At 36.2% G+C, this 21,937-nt stretch overlaps 1 protein-coding gene across 4 annotated transcripts in view; it reads right to left on the reverse strand.

The window, feature by feature from the left end:
• The window catches only part of NRK (Nik related kinase), a 137,199-nt gene that overhangs the window by 65,663 nt on the left and 49,599 nt on the right, over positions 1-21,937 (reverse strand). For 3 of the 4 annotated variants that reach the window (XM_037734972.1, XM_037734970.1, XM_037734969.1), the window contains exons 3-6: positions 10,392-10,448; positions 8,901-8,972; positions 2,390-2,515; positions 856-930 (exon numbers count right to left, since the gene is read on the reverse strand). In XM_037734972.1, coding sequence (XP_037590900.1) covers positions 856-930; positions 2,390-2,515; positions 8,901-8,972; positions 10,392-10,448 — 330 coding nt within the window. The remainder of the gene's footprint in view (positions 1-855; positions 931-2,389; positions 2,516-8,900; positions 8,973-10,391; positions 10,449-21,937) is intronic. The other variant, XM_037734971.1, reaches the window with a different exon arrangement.

The raw sequence follows: 21,937 nt of genomic DNA on the forward strand, positions 1-21,937 counted from the left end.
CATCCAAATCTCATCTTGAATGGTAGCTCCCATAATTCCCATACGTCATGGGAGGGACATGGTGGGAGGTAATTGAATCATGGGGGCAGGTCTTTCCCTTGCTGTTCTAGTGATAGTGAATAAGCCTCAAGAGATCTGAGATTAATGGTTTTATAAAGGGGAATACCCCTGCATATGTAAGACGTTACTTTGCTCCTTCTTTGCTTTCCACCATGATTGTGAGGCCTCCCTAACCATATGGAATTGTGTCAATTAAACCATTTTTCTTTATAAATTACCCAGTCTCTGGTGTGTCTTTGTGAGCAGCATAAGAACAGACTAAGACAGTAAATTGGCATCAGTACAGTAAATTGGGGCACTACTGTTAAGATACCTGAGTGGAAACAACTTTGAAACTGGGTAACAGGCAAATGTTGGAACAATTTGGAGGGCTCAGAAGAAGACATGAAGATGTGGGAAAGTTTGCAACTTCCTAGAGACTTGTTGAATGACTTTGACCAAAGTGCTGATAGTGATATGGACAATAAGGTCCAGGCTGAGGTGGTCTCAGAGGGAGATAAGGAATTTGTTGGACACTGGAGCAAAGTTGATTCTTGTTATGTTTTAGCAAAGGGATTGACAGCATTTTCCCCCTGCCCTAGAGATCTGTGGAACTTTGAACTTGAGAGAGATAATTTAGGGTATCTGGCAGAAGAAATTGCTAAGTGGCAAAGGTTTCAAGAGGAAGCAGAGTGTAGAAGTTTCAAAAATTTGCAGCCTGATGATGCAGTAGGAAAGAAAAACACATTTTCTGAGGAGAAATTAGAGCCAGATGCAGAAATTTGCAAAAGTAACAAGGAGCCAAATGTTAATCACCAAGACAATGGGGAAATGTCTCCAGGGCATGTCAGAGATCTTCACAGCAGGCCCTGCCAGCACAGCCTCGGAGGCCTAGGAGGAAAAAAAAAATGGTTTCATGGGCCAGGTCCAGGGCCCTCTTGCTGTGTGCAGCCTAGGGATTGGCATCCTGTGTCCCATCCACTCCAGCCGTGGCTAAAAGGGGCCAAGGTACAGCTCGGGCTATGGTTTCAGAAGGTGCAGGCCCCAAGCCTTGGCAGCTTCTACATAGTGTCAAGCCTACGGATGCACCGAAGTCAAGACTTGAGGTTTAGGAGCCTCTGCCTAGATTTCAGAAGATGTAGGGAAACTCCTGAATGTCCAGGCAGAAGTTTGCTACAGGGGCTGGGTCCTCATGGAAAATTTCTGCTGGGGCAGTGCAGAAGGGAAATGTGGGGTTGGAGCCCCCACACAGAGTCACCACTGGGACACTGCCTGGTGGAGTTGTGAGAAGAGGGCCATCATCCTCCAGAACACAGAACGGTAGATCCATGAACAGCTTGCACCATGTGCCTGGAATAGCCATAGACACTCGATGTCAGCCCATGAAATCAGTCAGGAGGAAGGCTGTACCCTGCAAAGCCACAGGGACAGAGCTACTCAAGACCATGGCAACCCAACTCTTACATCTGTGTGACCTGGATGTGAGACATGGAGTCAAATGGGATCATTTTGGAGCTTTAAGATTTGATTTCCCTGATGGATTTTGGACTTACATGGGGCTTGTAGCCCCTTCGTTTTGGACTATTTCTCCCATTTGGAGCAGGCATATTTACCCAATGCTTATACCCCCATTGTATCTAAGGTAACTAAACATGCTTTTGAATTTACAGGCTCATAGATGGAAGGGACTTGCCTTGTCTTAGATCAGAATTTGGACTGTAGACTTTTGAGTTAAAGCTGAAATGAGCTAACACTTTGGGGGACTGTTGGAAGGCATCATTGGTTCTGAAATGTGAAGAGATGAGATTTGGGAGGGGCCAGGGATGAAATTATATGTTTTGGCACTGTGTCCCCACCCAAATCTCTTGAATTGTAGCTCCCATAATTCATACATGTCATGGAAGGGGCCCAGTGAGAGGTCATTGAATCTTGAGGGCAGGTCTTTCCATGTTGTTCTCATGACAGTGAATAAGTTCACAAGATCTGATGGTTTTATAATGGGGCATTTCCCTGAACATGCTCTCTTGCCTGCTGACATGCAAGACATGACTTTGCCCCTCCTTTGCCTTCTGCCATGATTGTGAAGCCTCTTCAGTCATGTGAAACTGTGAGTCAATTAAATTATCTTTCATTTATAAATTACCCAGTCTCAGATATGCTAATGGCAAAAACCGTGATTACTTTTGAACCAACCTAATAGCATTGTGAGAACAGGTTCATACACCATCCTATGTTAACAGTTGTGTGCTAAGTTTTCCTATAGATTCACAAAAGTGACAACTCATGAAAACATACATCCTTGGGTAAAACTAATTCTTACAGAATAAGAACAGTGTGATTAAAAACATACCCAAAGTTGGTGTCTCTGACCAGGGGGACTCAGCTTGAAAAATGCACCATAGAAGGACACAATATTTTTGTGGAAAGAGAACTTCCTCAGAAGGTTGAGTTCAGTCCTGAGATCCTCTTCCTCATCCTATGGAATAAGAATAGACAGCAAAGCTCCCAGGCTGTGCAATCAATGACTATGTGCGATCAATGACTGTCAAGGAAGAAGAATCCTATGGTAACCAATTATGCCCAACAGCAATTTATAATAAACTCTCAACTAAAATTGTCAGTGAACGAAGATCTCTGGTTAACTTGGAATTTGGGAGAATAAAAAAAATAAACCGAAAATTTTTTAGTTCAGTGGTTCTCCAGGTATGGTCCTTGGACCAGCAGCACTGGCCACTGTATAAAGTTTTCACTGAGTAGAGTCATTATATTGTTGTCTGTTTTGCAACAGCTGTATTGAGATATAATTCGCATACTATAAAATACACCCATTTAAAGGCAAATGCAATGGTTTTAGTATATTTATAAAGTTGTGCAATTATCACCATAATCAATTTTTGAACTTTTTTATCACTCCAAAAGGAAACCCCATATCCTTTGGTTATCATCCCTCAATTCTGCCACACACACACTCCAACTCTAAGAAATCACTAATCTACTTTATGGCTCAATACGTTTATCAATTCTGGGCATTCTATATAAATGAAATCACATAACATGGTCTTTCATGAGAAGCTCTTTTCAAAGTTCATCCATATTGTAGCATGTAACAATATGTCATTGCTTTTCATCAAGTGAGGGACATTTGGGCTATTTCTGCCATTTAGGTATTATGAATAATGCTTCTATAAACAGTCATGCCAAGTAACTCTATATTTAATGTTTTGATGAAATGAAAAACTATCTCCCACATTGGCTTTTACCATTTTGCATTGCCAAGAGCAATGTATGAGGGATTTTCACTTTCTCTATTCTATCACAACACTGGTTATTTTCTGTTTTATTATTATAACCATTCTAGTAGGTGTGAAGTGGTGTCTCATTGTGGTTTCAATTTGCAATTCCCTGATGACTAATGATGTTGAGCATCTTTTCGTGTGCCTATTGCCCATTATATATGTTCTTTGAGAAATGTCTAACAAAAAATCAATTTTCCTTTTAAAAACTGGATTGTCTTTTTATTAGTGAATTATCAGAGTTCTTCATATATTTTAGATACAAGTGACTTATCAGTTATACAACTTGCAAATATTGTCTCTGATTCTGTGTATTGTTTTCTCACTGTCTTGAATAGTAACCTTTGAAGCACAAAAGTTTTTATTTAATGAAGTACAATTTTTAAATTTGTTGTTTTGTTGCTTGTACTTTTGGTGTCATATGTAAGCATCCATTGTCAAATCAAAGGTCACAAAGCTTTATCCTTATTTTCTTCTAAGCATTTTATAGTTTTAGCTTTTATATTTAGGAGTTCAATCCATTTTGAGTTAATTTTTATATAAAGTAAAAGTCCAATTTCATTATTTTGCATGTGGATGGCCAGTACCACACCATCTTGATTATTTGGTAATCCTTTACATTTTAAAGGTATTGGTTTGTTCCATCCTGATCTTTTAAAAAACATTTATTATTTTTTCACATTTTATGTATTTATTTTTATTTTTTAAAGCTATGTTTAAAATAGTTTATTTTTTCTTAATCACAACACTGGTACATGCATAATAAAATATAGATAAATATACTAATAAAATATCTAAGGTGTCTACTCTCACTGAATATTTTCCCCAACCATAATGGCTTAGTGTACATTCTTTCAGACACTTGTATATGTTAATCAGTAGCTAGAGCTATGACAGAGATAAATGGATAATAATCAACACACACACACATACACACATGGCATTTAATATATATATATATGGCATTTAAAAATCAAAATCAGCTCATATTATTTTCACTATTCTGCAATTTTCAGGTTTTTATCAGTATATAAAGTACATCTTTCAATATCAATAAGCAAATGCACATCCTTCTTATGGCTGCACAAGATTGCACAGAATGAGGATATGTTTCCAGCACTTAGGGGACAAGTCAGGTGTAGAAGTATTGTTTTTGATAATTACCTATACAGTGATAATTGGAGCCACCTAGTTGGATGAGATCACTGATGTACAATACATAGCTTCAAAACAGCTTTAGCAGATATCAATCAGAAAAGAACACCTACTCTGGGCATTAGGACACTGAAGTTTAGCACTGATAGCCGAGAGTAGGAAATTCACGTAATCTTCCTAAAGTTCAATTTATTTATTTTTTTTAAATAATGTAAAACAGCAGCAGTTACCTATCTTCATGGAATGTTAGTGGAACCAAATGGGATAATATAAATAAAGTTCTTTGAAATCTTTGGAAAAATACTTATATAAATGCAATGCATTATCATAAAATATCATTGTTACTTTACTTCTTTGATTTACTCCAATTGCAATCAGAACTATACACTTCCCTCCACTGTTTACTCATCTCCAAACATCAGCCTCCTTCGTTCCCAGCATATTAATTATAGTGAAATGAAATAGAAAGCAATTCTCTCTAAGTTTCAGTGATGTCTGCTTGTACCATGATAGCCAAGTGGTTTTGATACTCCTGTAACTCTTATTTTTTAGTCAATCTAGAAAAAGCTTTTTGTTTCTTAATTATTTGAAAATAATTACACTTTTGTATATACAGATGCAATGCATTTGAGAAAAATACCTTAAAATATTAACTTATAAAAAGGCAACCTAAACTGTTAAAAATTTTCAGTGAAAATATAATTGGTTTGTGCCTTTAGGTGTTACAGTCCTAGCTTAAAAGAAATGACACATCAGGAAATAAGATTCACATATATGAATGACACAACCAACAGTGAATACAAAATAGTGGATAATAAAGTTGAAGGCAATGTGAGATGACTCAGAAAGTAATTCTGCACTTGAAAAATGAATTCCTTACTGGGATCCTTTGAATTCTGAGTAGCTCTAAATTTTATTTGATTGTAAATTAAAAAGCTCTCCTATTTCATCTATAGTAGTTCAATTTATAAAAACTATTAAGAAGTATTGTTATTGCCCAAAGTGAAATATATCTGTAGAATGTAAAGAAAAGAAGACTTTGGGCTGGGCATGGTGGCTTATGCCTGTAATCCGAGTATTTTGGGAGGCTGAGGCAGGTGGATCACTTGAGGTCAGGAGTTCGAGACCAGCCTGGCTAACATGGTGAAACCCCATTTCTATTAAAAATACAAAAATTAGCCAAGCATGGTGGTAGATGCCTGTAATCCCAGCTACTCTGGAGGCTGAGGCAGGAGAATCACTTGAACCCAGAAAGCCAAGATTGCACCACTGCAGTCCAGCCTGGGCAACAGAGCGAGACCATGTCTCAAGAAAAAAAAAAACAATGACTTTTGAATTAAAGATATAAAGATTTCCTGTTCTAAAATCCAGCGGAAAAAAATACCTTTAACCCTTTTGGGCAATGACCTAGGAAACGAACAACTGACATGGAAAACAGTTAAGGGGTTAATCACCAATTATCTAGTTCTCACCAGCATTTTCCTCACACTATCCTGACTTAATGACTTTGTGAGCTAAGGAAATAAATCTCTTAGCTGAAATGAATAGATAACTAAAAATATCTACTCAGTTATTACCTTCTCTCTTAGGTAATTCTCTAAGACTCAGCAGGAAAAATAGGCAACTACTTTCTATATTTAGGTATAATGTGGCTACGCTTTAAAAATATGACATAAATATAAAGCAATGCACTAGGCTTTGTAGTGTCTCTAAGTTGATTTAATTTTTACTTATAAATTATAGTTCCTCCCCTTAAATGCCCAGGATTTATAACATACTTTGTAAAAAAAATTAAGTTTGCAATGTCAGAGAAATGGCTGGCAGTTGCAGAACATTCCTTAGTATTTCCCTAAGATTTTCCACTGGATTTGCTACAAGCATTCAACTACTAGAAAATAAATCTCTAGACACCTATTTGTCTTATGGGGGAAAGGGATGAGTCCTGATCTGTGCTGTTGAAAATCTCAATGACAAGTTCCCTCTTTCTATTTTTCTGTGTAATAAAGGAATGACAACTTACGGTATGAGAATTGCATGAAAGTTCAGGCTAGAGTCTCATACCAGTCTCCCAGCAAAGTTCAGTTAATAAATTCCCTTCGAATTATCTTAACCTGTTTTCTAGAAAGGTAAAAATCCAGTGGCTTTCATTCTTGTCATGTAAGATCCTTAAACTTTCTGCTTCCCCTGTGATGTGGCCCTCCTTTGAAATGGTAACAATATCTGGCACCACAAAGGACTAGCAAACCACAAGGACTAGCTATTCAATATGTACGTGGGCACTCTCAGTTTCGATTCGGTTGCCAAGGTTCTGCTGAGAGAAATATGAACTCATAAGTAGTGCAATAAATAGGAATGAGAGGATGTTAGGAGGTTAATACAAAGAACAAGTCAAAGAGAAGCAGGTGTAAGACTGAATCCTTTCACTGGCTTGGTGGCTTGATGTTAAAGAGATTCCTTTTCTTTTTGGGTTAAAAAGCTTATGTGTTCCAGCAAGAACAAGAGACGCCTGGGCTTTGGGCAGCTATGTAGTTGCATTTGTGATGTCTCTTTTTCTAAGAGGAGCCTGAGGGATAGAGAGGGCTTTCCCAAGGGCTTTTTGGCTATTTAGTTGTAGACTTGGGATTTCAACTCATGTTTCTGGATTTCCATATTATTGTTATTACCATAACCCCCTGGCATCTAAGAGATGTGTGTGCAAGTCACATAATTTTTATCCCAAAGGATTCAAGATGAGTTAGAGATGCTAACTGGATGATTAGCTCCCGTTATTTTTTCTTACTGAAATATATAATCAGAGAATTCAAAGTCCCTGACTAGAAAAACCTTTTTAGAGTGGATTTCTCACATAAATGTAAACTCCCCCAAAACAAATAAATGAAGATCAGATATGTTTGGAAAGCATTAGTTTGTTTGCCACTCTGAATTAACAGGAAGCTGAGTTTGTGAGAAACACATAATTACATTACGTCCATCAGGCCAAGCGAGTGATTTAAAACTCTCACACATCTTCCAGTAATATGATGCTACAGCATTTCCTGGCTTAGGGCCAGTTGATTGCAGACTGGCCTGAATACCCTGCGTTTTGTCAAGAAGAGGCAGCTCAAGGATGCCAGAACTTCCTTTGTAATTTCACCCAATTCTAGAATTAAAAACATTTTCTCTAAGGAAAGAGTGCCAGAGAGGGCTTGGGATAGATCTTTAAAGAAGTTTTATTAGCACAAATGTGTGATGAAACCAGAATTAATGAAATAGTTATATTTTTCATACCTTACCTTTCATGGCTTCCTAAGCTACAAAAGCATGATACTATTTGTTTTAGCTGGTCCTTTGGATATACTTAGTCTCTTAACATGCATTATGAACACAACAGGAGCCTAGTACTTAATATATGAGTCATGAGGCTGTTTAGCAATACTTTTCTAATATAACTAGAAAGTTTCTGAATGTGATTGTGTTAATTGAAATGGTTATTTTTAATGTGCCTGAGAACATATTTACTAAGTCACAAAATGCTCTAAATATTTGAATCCCATGTAGAGCTGACTGCAGGATAGAAAAGTAGGAAAAAAATATATCAATTCAATATATTGATAAGAACAGAAATTCAACTTTTGGGCCCATACAATATTTTATAGATCACCAACAGATACTGAAAAAGAGGAATTATCTTTGCTTGGTTTTATTCTTGATCCAGAGAATTGTTAATATCAGAAAAATTGCTTTGAAGGGAAGTCAAACGCTGCACATAGAAAACATGTTCATATTCCTTCATGTGTTCAAGTATGGTACCAGATGTCTGAAGACTTTGAGCTGAGTGGTCGATTTGTTTTCTGCCTGTTATTGCTCTTACAAAAAAAGTGGGGACATTCCTCATTTGGTTCAAACACAATGGTCATGGTTGTTAGAATCATAATGGAGAAAAAGCAATTCAATAATCATATATGAGCACTAACATATATCAGAGAGTAGATCACAGGAGAAAAGATCCCTTGAGTAGGGATGTTTTGATTGTAGGTGAGGAATTGAATGCCATGATAAATGTGTGAAAAGGACCTTGCCAAGGCCAATTTTACACAAAATTTGTTGCAGGTCTCATTATCTCCTTTTTTGTTGCTATTCAGCCAGAGGGCTCTATGCTCTGTAAATTTATTCAATTCCTCACCTACAGTCATTACATTCCTACTCAAGGGACCTTTTCTCCTAATGTCCTACTCTCTGATATAAGCTAGTGCTCATATAAGATGATTGAATCATTGTGAATATATTAAAAGATATAAATATGTTATCATTTTCAGGAAAGAATGGTTTAGTAGCAGTCTTGTAGAGAAAATGACACAATTCAAAGGGATAAGTTAAAAGCTGAAAATGAAAGGAAAGACTACTTGGATATTAATGAGAACTTTTAGTACTCACGCTGTATCTCCACCCAACAGATTTTTGATATTTATTCACTCTCACTCGCCTTCCAATTTCAGGTAAAGGGGTCTGTAACCAGGAATGAAATGTTATTAGACTTACTGGTACACTCTAAAAATGATTTATGCTTAGCTACTTTAAGTTCCTTTAGCACTAAATGGAAGAGTAAGATAACATTGTTCCTCTTTCATTTTTCACTAATAGTTTCAATTTAAAAAATCAAATTTTTATGATATACAGAAATTTGGCAACAAATTCATGGTAGTAGATTTAATTGCTGTAATAATTGGAAAATTACAGTTTGATAACAGTAAAGGCTTCTTCCTCCTTACAAAACCAGTTAATTGACACTAACACCCATGGATTGAACATGATTTTTAAATATTTTAAAAGTCAGAGTATCTGAAATGTAGGTTAAATGTATGTAAAGGTTTATTAAAACAAGAAAAGAAATATTTTAGAGAGTCTCACTCAAAAAGTAGAATTTTGATTATTTGGAAGCCATGGATTGTAGGGCAAAATAAATCTACAAAATCTCAAAATCCCTCGAAATTCACAGTGGTTTGCAACATTTGATATTTACTGGCAAAACAAAAACCAGACAACTTTTTTTAAAATCACCTATCTTTTCTTTTTCTAAATTATACTTTAAGTTCTGGGGTACATATGCAGAATGTGCAGATTTGTTACATAGGTATACATGTGCCATGAAAGTACACAACTCTTTAAATAGCTTCAGCAATTCACTTTCTGCACAAATTGGAAAACGGACAGTTCGTGGCATTGACAGTAGTTCAGTGACTGTGTATAGCTTTTCAAACATAAATTTCCCTTTAGCGTATAGTGAAGTAAAATTTTTTTGACCTTTGCTATGTTCATGCTAATATCATCTTGAGAAAGTGTGGTATTCATGTTAAAGAAAAAGAACAGAAAGCAGTGCTAGCAAATTCTACGACAATATGTTATGAACCGTGACACAACGTTATGAATGTTATCAGGGATGGTGCCAATTAAANTCAGAAAATACATGAAAAATGTGCATCTCTGTTAAGTTTCTTCCTTCTACCTGTCATTGAGAATCGAATGGCCTCAATTCTCAGAGGAAATCATTGGAGAGGAAAAATAATATGATGGAACACAGAGGGATTAACCCAACATTAGAGGCAATCTCTTTTTTGCTATCCCTGGAAACAAATAATCAACTAGAAACAGAAAGGAATAGAGGTATCTTCCTTGCTGTTATAGAATACCAAAATATGTGGAACATCTGCTGGGAATGAAGCATTGTTTTATGTGGATATATAATAAAGCAATTGATATAATACACTAATGAATACAAATAATATTAAAAATGACTATAATAAATCCAAAGTAATATAATTATTATATAATATAATGATTTTAAAACAAATGAAATATTTTCTGAGCTGTTTATCCCAAGAACACAGTCTGCTAAGGGAAGAGAATACAGGCAAGTTATAATACTACCTTACGAGCATTCATCACTTTAACAGCTGTAAATGCACCAGTCTTCTCATGAAGTCCCTGAAATACAGGATAGTGATAAACATCAAATGCTGTCTAGGTAATTCAGCTATCAAGAAGTAATAAAACTAGAAAATATTAAAATTAAAGTTGAATACATTATATACTATGAAATATAAAATATATACAGATGAAATATATGCTATTATATAGAAAACAAAAATATTAAATTATCAACATTTTAAAGAAATCACCACTCCACTCAAAACACTCAAGGAATGTTATGGAACAGTTTGCCTTTTTATGTCTGTAGTAACTAGCGGACATAATTGCCTATTTAAAGTTATTGCTTACTTGGTGTCTTTAATCTAGGTTTGCATGGCACCAAAGCATTCAGATTAAAAGTGAAAATTTTCCATTGAAGATGCCAGAAAAGAGTTGTTCTACTAAACACTTTTTCAATTGATTATGTAGTACTATGCAGACCTCTTTCCACTGGATTCTTCTTCACACATAAAATATTTGGTGTGCTAGCAAAATATTAGCCATACATTATCTCCATAATGATGACTAGTAAGAGTGATTCATAATTAATTCAACAGCTTCTAAACTGATTAATATGTCCTGAATCATATGAACCAAAAATATTTTAAAATGAATACGTTCTAGAAAATTCTCTCTTATTGAAAAGATGATGAGTTATAAGAGCTTAGTCTTATCCTAAATGCAAGTATAAGCTACAGATTTGTAATTTTTAAAGGCAAACATAGGTTTGGAATCAGATTTCCTGTTTTGTGGCTGGTACCGTCTAGATATATTCCAAATTGTACTCACAGAAAAAAAAAATCAGTGTAGCATTACTATGTGTAATCAACAGAATGTCTTATCTGATGGTTCTCGGCAGAAAGTTTGATTTGGGGGCTGTACTATGTTGAACAGCGTCCCCTCCAAAATTGAGGTTCACGTGAAACCTCAAAATGTGACCTTATTTGGAAACAGGGTCTTTGCAGATGCAACCAAACTAAAATGAGGTCATAATGGATTTGTTTGGTCAATGTCTAGTTTCTTTATAAGAGGAAAGGAAGGGAGATTTGAACACAGTGTCACAAAGATACACAAAGGGGTGATAGCCATGTAAAATATAAGAAGAAATTGCAGTGATAAAACTACAAGCCAAGGATTATTGATAATACCAGAACCCAAGGAGAGGCAAGGAACAGTTCCACCCTAGAAACTTCACAGAGAGAGAATGGCCCAGCAGACACCTCAATTTCAGAATTCTTACGTCTAAAATATTGAGGGAATACATTTCATTTGTTTTAAGCCATCCAGTTGTTGCAATTTTTTACAGCGGACCTAAGAAACTAGTACACAAGGCAAAAAAGATGAAAACTGAGCAAGGTAGTATGTTTAACTTGGGAAAGTGTTCAAAGACTAGTAATCAAGGTACAAGGAAATGTCGAGAATCGGGCGAGCAATTTAGGGTGGAGCATGCCAACCACTGACGACTAGAGTTTTTAAAGGAAAGGAAAAAGTTACAGGTTATTGATTGATCAGGGAAAAATAGGAATCCAACATCAAGACCTGTCTGTTTAACCTAAAGACTTGGGAAACAAATGCAAAGGCAAAATCAGGTTTACTTGAGAAGTGGAAATGAGGCAGAGTTTCTAAGAATCAATCCATGAAGTAATACTATCAGGTTCTAGGAACAATCTTCTCTTTTATCAGACAACAATCATTATTTTTGCAACCTTTTTAGACTCTTTTAAATTTTTCAAAAGAACATGAGCTTGTGTTATCTTCTGTGACTTGTTTTAATTGGAGCAGCCTGTTTGGATGGAGTCAGATTACTTTTGCTGGACAGTTATAATAAAACAGTTTTAAACTGTTCTTTTTTGTAGGATTATACTGACAACTGAACTTTAACCAAGTTTATAAAAATTATTGAGTATGTTGGATACTCTTCAGATGTATTTACATCTCTGGGAAAAATTATATATTAATATTTTGATTTATTAAGTCCTAGTAACTTAGAAAGCATTGTTTTCATAATCATTCACACAAACACTTCCTAGTACATTTTTTCCCACACTTCTATGCACAAATACAACATGTTGGAAACTGATTTCCACACATCCATTTAGAAAGTTACAATCTTTCCTTCCTTGATTCTAAGAGGTTATTTATGATCCAAGTATTATTTTGTGCAAAATATTTAGCAGGTTATCAAAAATATAGCCATACATTATCTGATTTAACTGACCATCAGTAAAATACAAAATTTTTAAAGTCTAAAATCTGTAGGCATCATACTTATGACACGTTAGTGAGATAACTGAATGTCATTAAAAGATTCTAACCATGGCCATAGAACTGAAAAAAAAAATCAGTTCGGTTATACTTTCATCATCTGTGATTGATTCACACTTGAAAATTGCGTGAATTTTGTCAGACAATGTACCCTAATATTGAGTTTGAAAAATGTGCTCACTGAACCTGCAGAGGAATAAAACTCCAGGACTTGGAACCATGTATTGAGTTAATACGCCAAACCATTATACAAGCTTCCATAGAAGTCTGGTATATACAGACAATAGATCATAGAAATTTGCTGCCATTAAGGTAGCATTTCACAGAGATCCCCCTGTATCTTGACTCCTCAAAAATTTTATTTTGAAGTAATTTTAGACTTGTAGGGTAGTTTCAAGATAGCACAGAGGGTTCCTGCATATTCTTTCCCCAGTTTCTTCTAATGTTAACATCATACATACATGGCCATGGTACATGGTCAAAATGAAGAAATTAATATTGGTAAAATACTCTCAACTGAATTATAAAATATTTTCTGACTTCCCAGTTTTCTCACTAATGTCCTCTTTCTAGGACCAAATCTGGATCATACATTCCATTTAGCTATCATGTCTCCTTAGACTTCTCCAATCTGTGGCAAGTCCTCAGTCTTTCCTGTTTTTCATAACTGTGACACTTTAAAGAGTATTCGTCAAATATTTTGTAGAATATCCCTCAACTTGGGTTTGGCTGATGTTTTCTTATGATTAGATTGAGGTTATGAATTTTGGGGAAGAATATTACAGAAGTGAAATGCCCTTTTTATCACATCATTTCAGGAGTACATGGTATCTCCATGCTGATCAATGGTGATATTAAACTTGATCACTTGGTTAAGGAATACCTGCCAGTTTTCTCCACTATAAAGTTGCTATTTTTCCTTTTCATATTCTATTCACTAGAAGTGACTGATGTTGGTTTTGAAAAGATATAACACTATTTTTGGGCACCTATCTAGAGAACCTACAAGTCATCTTGAGATAAGCTAATTGTTCAGTGGTGCCATCTTGTGGTTCATTGATTATACAGAAGCTGTTTTGCAATCTTAGCTGAAGGCCTTGTCATAAACAGATTGTCTCCCTAAATGAGGCACTGAACTAGGACCTATAAATCCAGTTTTTAGGATGTGCCCTTTTACAATTACAATGTGAGTTTTATGGAAAATTACGTTAAAACATCATTTGTTTTTAAACACACAAAAGAACACTAAGAAAAGAATTTAGTTTTAGATTTTAGATTGAGTGTTAAATAATCTCACGATTGCCTTTCAACTCAGTGAATATTATTCAGAAAAATCACAAGGACAGTATTAAATTATAAATGTGGATTTTCAGGCTGTTTTTCCTACCAGTAATATCTGGAGTATCATATGTGCCACTAGCTCCACTAGATTAATAATGCTTCATTAACTAGAATTTGAGTACATAGAAATAGAAATTCCATTTGACCCAGCAATCCCATTATTGGGTATATTTCCAAAGGATTATAAATCGTTTTTCTATAAGGACACATGCACACGAATGTTCATTGCAGCACAGTTTACAATAGCAAAGACCTGGAACCAACCCAAATGCCCATTGATGACAGACTGGACAGGGAAAAGGTGGCATATATACACCATGGAATATTATAAAGCCATCAAAAACAATGAGTTACTGTCCTTTGTAGGGACATGGATAAACCTGGAAACCATCATTCTCAGCAAACTGACACAAGAACAGAAAAGCAAACACCACATGTTCTCACTCATAGGTGGGTCTTGAGCAATGAGAACACATGGACACAGGGACGGGAGCATCACACACTGGGGTCTGTCCGGGGGAAATAGGTGAGGGACAGTGGGGGGTGGGGAGTTGGGGAGGGATAGCATGGGGAGAAATGCCAGATATAGGTGAAGGGAAGGAAAGCAGTAAATCACACTGCCATGTGTGTACCTATGCAACAGTCTTGCATGTTCTGCACATGTACCCCAAAACCTAAAATACAATAAAAAATAAAATAAAATAAAATTTAAAAAAAGAATGACCTTTACATTTTTTAATTGATAAATAAAAATTGCATATATTTATGGTTTATAACAAGATGATTTGATATATGAATGCATTGTGGAATGGCTAAATCAAGCTAATTAACATATGCATTATGCCACATGCTTATAATTTTTCTGTGGTAAAACACTTAAAATTTATTCCTTTAGTAAATATATTTATAGCAATATATTGTTATTAACTACAATCACTAGGATGTGCCATAGATCTCTTGAATTTATTCTTCTAACAGCAATTTTGTGTCTTTTGACCAATATCTCCCCAATCCCCTGTCCCCCACTGCCACCAGCCTCTGGTAACCACCATTCTACTCTCTGCTTCTATGAGTTCAACTTTTTAGAATCCAGATATAAGTGAGATCATTTGTTATTTGTCTTTCTATGTCTGGCTTATCTCATTTAACGTAATGCCCTTCAGGTTCATCCATCTTGTCACAAATGATAGGATTTCTTTCTTTTTAAGTAATTTTCAAACATCATAGAGCTAGGAGAAAAAAAATTGTCTTAGCTCCAATTCCTATTGTAAAAGAAACCGTCTTTTAAATATTTTGTATAAGTTCATAGTCTCTTTCATATTTGAGGAACAGAAGACAATAGGTAGCAACAATCCTCTGTAGTCATTCCTGACTCTAGATTCACGTCTACTGCATTTGGAATTAAGAAGTCTATCATCTTTACTTAAGGAAACTATTTGTCTTGTTGTCAAACTCATTCCATGTATTCAAGTTTAGTTATTGATAAAGCTAATATGTTACAATTTGGGGGGCAACAGGTCAACTATTCAAAGTACTTCCCCTGAACTCTGTAACTCACTACAAGGTATACAAATTATTCATTCAGTTCTGTCCTCCATGTTATTAAGATAATGAAACTCAATATTAGCTAAGAGAAGGGCACATTGATTTGTCATTAACATTTTAGCATGAGTTAGACTATCAGATGAGGTAACTACAACAGGGCAATAAACAGTTAAGTACTGATGGAATGAGAAGGTGGAGTAAGGAAAGGGCTGGAGCCTGAGGAGTTCCAGAAAGGGTTGTTCTTCAGCCATAATGAAAGAAGCAGGTGCCTGGAATTGAGAGCAGGGAAACAGTGAGTGAGCAGGGAATTTCAAAAAGTGAAGGAAGTTTTAAAAAGGGGAGGAGGATGGAGGGTTGGAAAGATAAACTGTTCTATTCACAGTTTATTGCAGAAATTTGTAGTTTTTAAGATGTACACACCTGAAACAACTAGAGAATAGAACCAAATGCAAAGACTCGTCATTAACATAAATTATTGGATCTCAAATACAGTATGTTTAAACAGTTCTAGAGAATAAATATATGCTACCGTGTGAAGGACTTAAATAACGTCCTAAAAAAACTTCCCTGATTAATTTATGCTGACACAACTAAATCTATTTTTTGGGGTTGCATCCCAAAATATAGTAATTAAGATGTAAGTATATTCTTTTTATAGTACCGTTTCAAATGACCCAGGAGAGAGTAAATATCCCTTAATGTGTTGATTTCAATTTGGCAAGGATTTGTGTTCTTAATTAATTAACTTAGATAATCAAATAAGCAGCGTTATTTAGTCCACTCCCCCAGGAAAAACATAGTTTATTATGGTGCTGTTGCTCTTCATTGCTGTAAAATTAATATTAGCATTTTAAATCTGTCCTATCAACAGAAAATGTTGCATATGCCTGAATTTAAGATACTGATCACATATAGGACATTGTTAAAAGGTATATGTGCCTGCTTTTAACAAAAACCAATGCAGGAAAATCTTGTCATAAATAACAAAGCAAATAAAGAGTCATAAAAAATTTCTAGTTTACAAGAGGACTTGCACTAGCATTCATGAAACACCAAATTTCCCAAATTTTATTTATATCTCAAAAGTAATGAAGCAAGGTCAATTTTTACACTGGGGACCCAGAATCAAATAATAATTGTAAAGAAGAGTTATGAATTGTCAGTGCCTTGGCCACTTGAGACTTAGATTTGCTGACTTCTAACCGATCAACCAGTCTATCATAGTCCCTATCCCATACTTCCTTTGGGGCACACAGCATTTGAAGATTTCCACTTTTGTTTTATAGGTCTGTCTTCTTCCTTTGGGCCTGCTCAGATAGTGGTAAGTGGTTCTTCCACTTACTTGCTGTGATTTCCGTTAGCAGATCTAGGAGATAGATATAGGAGTGTGTGGAGACATGAGAGAGAAGGGTAAGGGTAGAGCAGAGAACAGGTGATGGCCCTAGGTGGAGCTCAGTCTTCTTAAATCAGGACCACATTGACAGTATTGAGTAAGGTATGTGGGCAAATTTATTAAATACAGAAAATGATGACAAAAAAAACCTGTAAAGCATGAAAGCCTAGTTATCAAGCACATCACTGTATCAAGGATTTAGTCACTTTATTAATAAAATCAGGTGAAACATAAAAGTCCTTAAAGTCTAGTAATATATTTATTTTATCTTGATATCTCTAGTGCCTAGCATCATGGCAGGTACATAAGGCCCTTTTAATTAGTACTAGTTAAATGAATGATGACTAGAGTAACTGGCAAAGCTTCACAGAATAGGTAAAAGATCAAATGGACCCAGAAGATGGCATAGCATTTGAAGAGATTCAGAAGCAGAGGTTGGGCCCAGTGTGTGGCACATTATGAACAAAGCTATGAGATAATGCTGAGCAGGAAGGCAAGGCACTAGAGAAGGAAGGAAATGAAAAAGGGGGACTTGCCATAGAGAGAAGAGAGATGAAAAGGAGAGAATGCATGAGTGCACCTGTTTTTGTCATGCCAGAAATTTCAGTGTAAATTTTTTTGAAATAAAATATTGTTTAATGGAAGACACAAGCCATCACTGAGAAATGAGCCATTAGTAGTTTAGCACTTTATGACTGGCTTTTGTTAGTTAATGGTCTGATGCAAAGCTCAGGGTTGTTAAGGCACTGAAAAACCAGCACTGAATTGCAGTAATGATCAATTTCTGGGGGATTACACATTTTAAACCATAACAAATGATTTAAAATAGCAGTTGTGACAGCTGTGTTGGGAAAATCCATCATTCTGCAGCAGTTAATTATCATGTTTTTCTCTGGAAAGAATACAGGACAGTGCTTGATGGCCTTCTAATCTTGATTAGGCTAATTTTTTTTTTTTTAATCATGCAGTTCAACAAACTGTTGTAGAAAGTCTGCTGACCCTTCAGCAGTTCCTACATAGTCCTTCCCGTTATTTGCTTTGCCTTCTGTTGGCAAATCTAAACCACATAATCCCCCAGGGCGTACTTTTTTTCTTTTCAATTGGTTTTGTGGTGGCGGAAGGCCATGAGGCACTTACTACAATCATGTCCATTCTGTAACCTTGTTTTTCATTCATAGAATTTTGTCCTTCTAGTCATTTTTTTGGGTGCCAACTTTCTCATAGCTAACAAACTAAGTGACCCTTTGAGGCTACCAAGAGTGCAGCTGTAAACAGCATCTGGGAGCATTTGGTGCTGTGCTGGGGAGGGACAAGACAAGATGCCTAACAAGACGGGTTTTGTCAGCATCAGGTCCATGCAGGAAAACAGACATGTGACTAGAAAGGACTTTCAAAGGCAAACAAGTCCTTATCAATGTCTCTAAGCAAGGCCTTTCCTTCAACAGTTCGTGAGATGGGAAGTAATGGTGATTTGATTCTTATTTGAAAGTTTTCATTCTGTTTCTCTCTTCTTAGTCTTCACCACTGCTGACAAGCTCAATAAGCCGAAAGGGACAGACGGGATCAGAATATTCAGGGTTTGGAGGTGTGGCTGAGATTGGAGTGGATCTAGCACAGATAGGTAGTAGTGGTGGGAGGATAGGTTTGGTGACATATAAGGGAACATAGCAATCACTCTCCATCTCACATCTTATCCATCAGAAGGATTTACTTATTATTATAATAACACTTGCCAAAAGAGGAGATGTATCCTGTTTTTGAGATCCTCAAAGTTATTTTACAGACTTCAACTTTAGATTTGTTTTCAGGAGGTTTAAGAAACGCAATGATGTTTAGATGTTTGGCAGGTGCTATTTAGTAATTGACAAGATTATTAAGATTCGCACTTATTAACTCCCACAAAGCCTAGTATATACTGCTAGGTCACAGACTGTACTCATTACGTTAGTCCGAGGTACAGTCATTTAGAAGCCAAGGGACACTAAAGAGAGTCTCTTATTCAATACTTGTGTAAGCATCTAATTATCACAAAGTTCTGATACAGCCAAGTGTATCAAATTCGGAAAATTCTTCTTAGGTGTGATTTTCTCCTTTTTGAGAAAACTCAGAATAGGCAGGAGTAGATATTTCTGGTTATGAGCAGATGGATCCTGGAGTTGAATAAATACTATTTTAACCTTGACACTTTAAGACAGACAAAGACTTCTATAATCAAGCTGCTACAACTTTCAAGTCAAACATTGCATTTTAAGTGGGGTGAAGAACAGGGTCACTTCTTCCTTCAAGAATAGTAACAAATAGATTATTATTATTATTTATAAATATTGTTTATGACACTGCTGTCACTTTTAAACCTCTATGGAGAAATGTCCGATCTTCACATATATCACGAGGGTAAATTTGCATTCAAGTTGTTTTAGCAACATAAATGAAACTTACATGATCAGTAGGCACTTTGTATTCCTGAGTCATCTTAAGTCCCTTTTACCTAATGAATCTATTTACCTGTCTGTCTCCCCTACTAGATTGGCAGCTCTCTAAGGGTAACTTTCTTCTCTATCTTTAGGGTCTAGCATAGTACCTGGCACATCATAGACACTCAGCAAATATCTGATGACCTGACCAAGTCAATTGCAACATGGAGCTCTAAATAGGGAAGGAGATGCATTGGCAGATGTGTGTGTGTGTGTGTGTGTGTGTGTGTGTGTGTGTGTGTGTGTGTGTGTTGGTCGCGTGTACAAAGATAATACCAAACAATATGGGAGAAGAGTGAGAGGGAGTCCAAATCCCAATGTGTTCCATGATACACAAGTTCCCTGACAAAGACTGTGAAAGTACTGTGGCTAAGTACTCCAGGAACTCAAAGGCCATTCTATATCCATAAGTAAATGGTATTTTCATCAACCTTAGGTTGCACTGTGATGCCACCCAAATTTTTAACAACTCTATTCAGTCAGAAGGCCTCAATGAAGAAGCTAGTCAAGGACAGAGGGCATGAGCTCACAAAAGTAATTGAAATGCCAAGGCTCTTGCCAAATTGGCACAAGTTTGTCAGGTAACATTACCTAATGTTCACCCATGCTTCCCTTAACATGTGTCTATTATTCTGAAATCTTCACTAAATACTTACAGTTGATACCCTCTGTAGTTATATCAACTATGGGGACATATGATAGATAGTGAGAGCTCCAAATTCTTTATTTTTTTTTCTTAGCATACCCCCTAAATTACCCAAATGTTTGCTACATGTAGTCAAAGGATTTGTACTGAAACAGATCTTTGTAGCTAAAAGGCTACAGAATCACCAGAATAATCCAACAGAATAATGTTTTTCCTCTTCCAGAAATCTGGGACAGCCATGGTCATGCTTATTAGAACTGTGAAAGGAGTCGGAAGAGGGCCTTCGTGGTTTCAGTGGCTTTGTAGCTTCAAACGTGTCCTATAATTTGAGGCAGTTATGTGTGCTTATACAGCAGCTTCGACTGAGTTTTATTACCCTTGTTATTACTCCTGTAGGGAAAAAATAGGTCAAAATATGTAGTAATTTCATTTGCAAATGGAGCTGCTCTCTATTACATGATAGCACTCAAATGACGAATTGTACAAAATGGACAATAAAGTTCGGTGTTCTTGGCTGTGGGATACATACCACATTTGTGGGAAATAAATGAATAGCTACTAGTAGGCAACTAAGGAAATAACTCAATATACTGCTATGTGGCAAGTGAGATCTACAGGGGACAAAAGTGCAAAGCCATTGAAGCTTGCTATTACAAATGGGCGACATCACAAAACCTTTAAATTTAAAGTCACAGGCTATACCTGCACATGCTGAGGAAACTATACAGGAACTTCATAAGACTAGGGCCCACACTATTTCAAACCCTTTGATAACACTTCCAAGCAGCATTATTTATGAAACTATATGGAAAGCATGATCAAGTGAATGATGAGTATTTAGTTCTCCATGTAAGAAGCTTCCCCACAATTACATTCTCTTTTTTCCCTCTGAATGACAATACAATACAAAAATAAATGGGAACTCAGCTACTAAAATGACTTACATATCCAGAATTTTTTTTTCTTTCAGTTACTATTTTCTCCCACTGTCATAGATTGTATACCTTTTTCCTTTAAGGTTTCTCTGGGCTTAACCATGGGGCAGTGGGTGAGGGTATGAGCAAGAGCAACAAAACCCTCCATAAGCAAACAGGTTTCAGCACACAACAGATAGTGCTTCATTGCAATGTCACAATGTTTTAACACAGATTGCTTTCTTTATGTAATGCATGAATCAGTTAACACTCATGCAAAATGCATTCCATCTGCTCAAACAGATGTAAGCTGCAGTGTTTCCAATTCTATCAAACAGCACAACTAGTTGAAAAAAAGCACTGAGACAGATGGGTGATGAGTGAGAAAAGGGTTTCAACCAAAAGAAGCAACTTTATCTTAAAGTCTACCCAGTCAAAATGGAATTCTCTAATTTCCATGTCTGTCCACAGAGGTACAAACATAACAGCCCTTAATATAAAGCTAACATGAAGAGGGTGTTGATGCATTTTTTAAAAAGTATTTATAAACTGAATTGTCTCTACAAACCATAGCACAAATTAGTAGTTCTCAAAGGCACTTTAGAAGCACTGAAGTTGACTTGGATGGCTGCTAAGAATAAGGGAAATGCCAAGGAGGAGGGGAAATAGAAAAGGAAGGAGTGGAAGTGAAAATAAGAGAAGCAGCAGGGAGCAGAAAAAGACTAGAGAAAGAAGATAATGAGGAAAAAAGCATAGCTTCCATTTAAGATAGTTGAAGAAATACCAACAACAGTCTTTTAGGTCTAGTCAATGCTCTTAAATATAGACATGAGGTCGGCCGTGGTGGTTCACGCCTGTAATCCCAGCAATTTTGGAGGCCAAGGTGGGTGGATCAACTGAGGTTGGGAGCTCGAGACCAGCCTGAC

This window comes from Cebus imitator, unplaced genomic scaffold, assembly GCF_001604975.1.
Source record: "Cebus imitator isolate Cc_AM_T3 unplaced genomic scaffold, Cebus_imitator-1.0 Scaffold696, whole genome shotgun sequence".
Lineage (NCBI taxonomy): Eukaryota > Metazoa > Chordata > Mammalia > Primates > Cebidae > Cebus > Cebus imitator.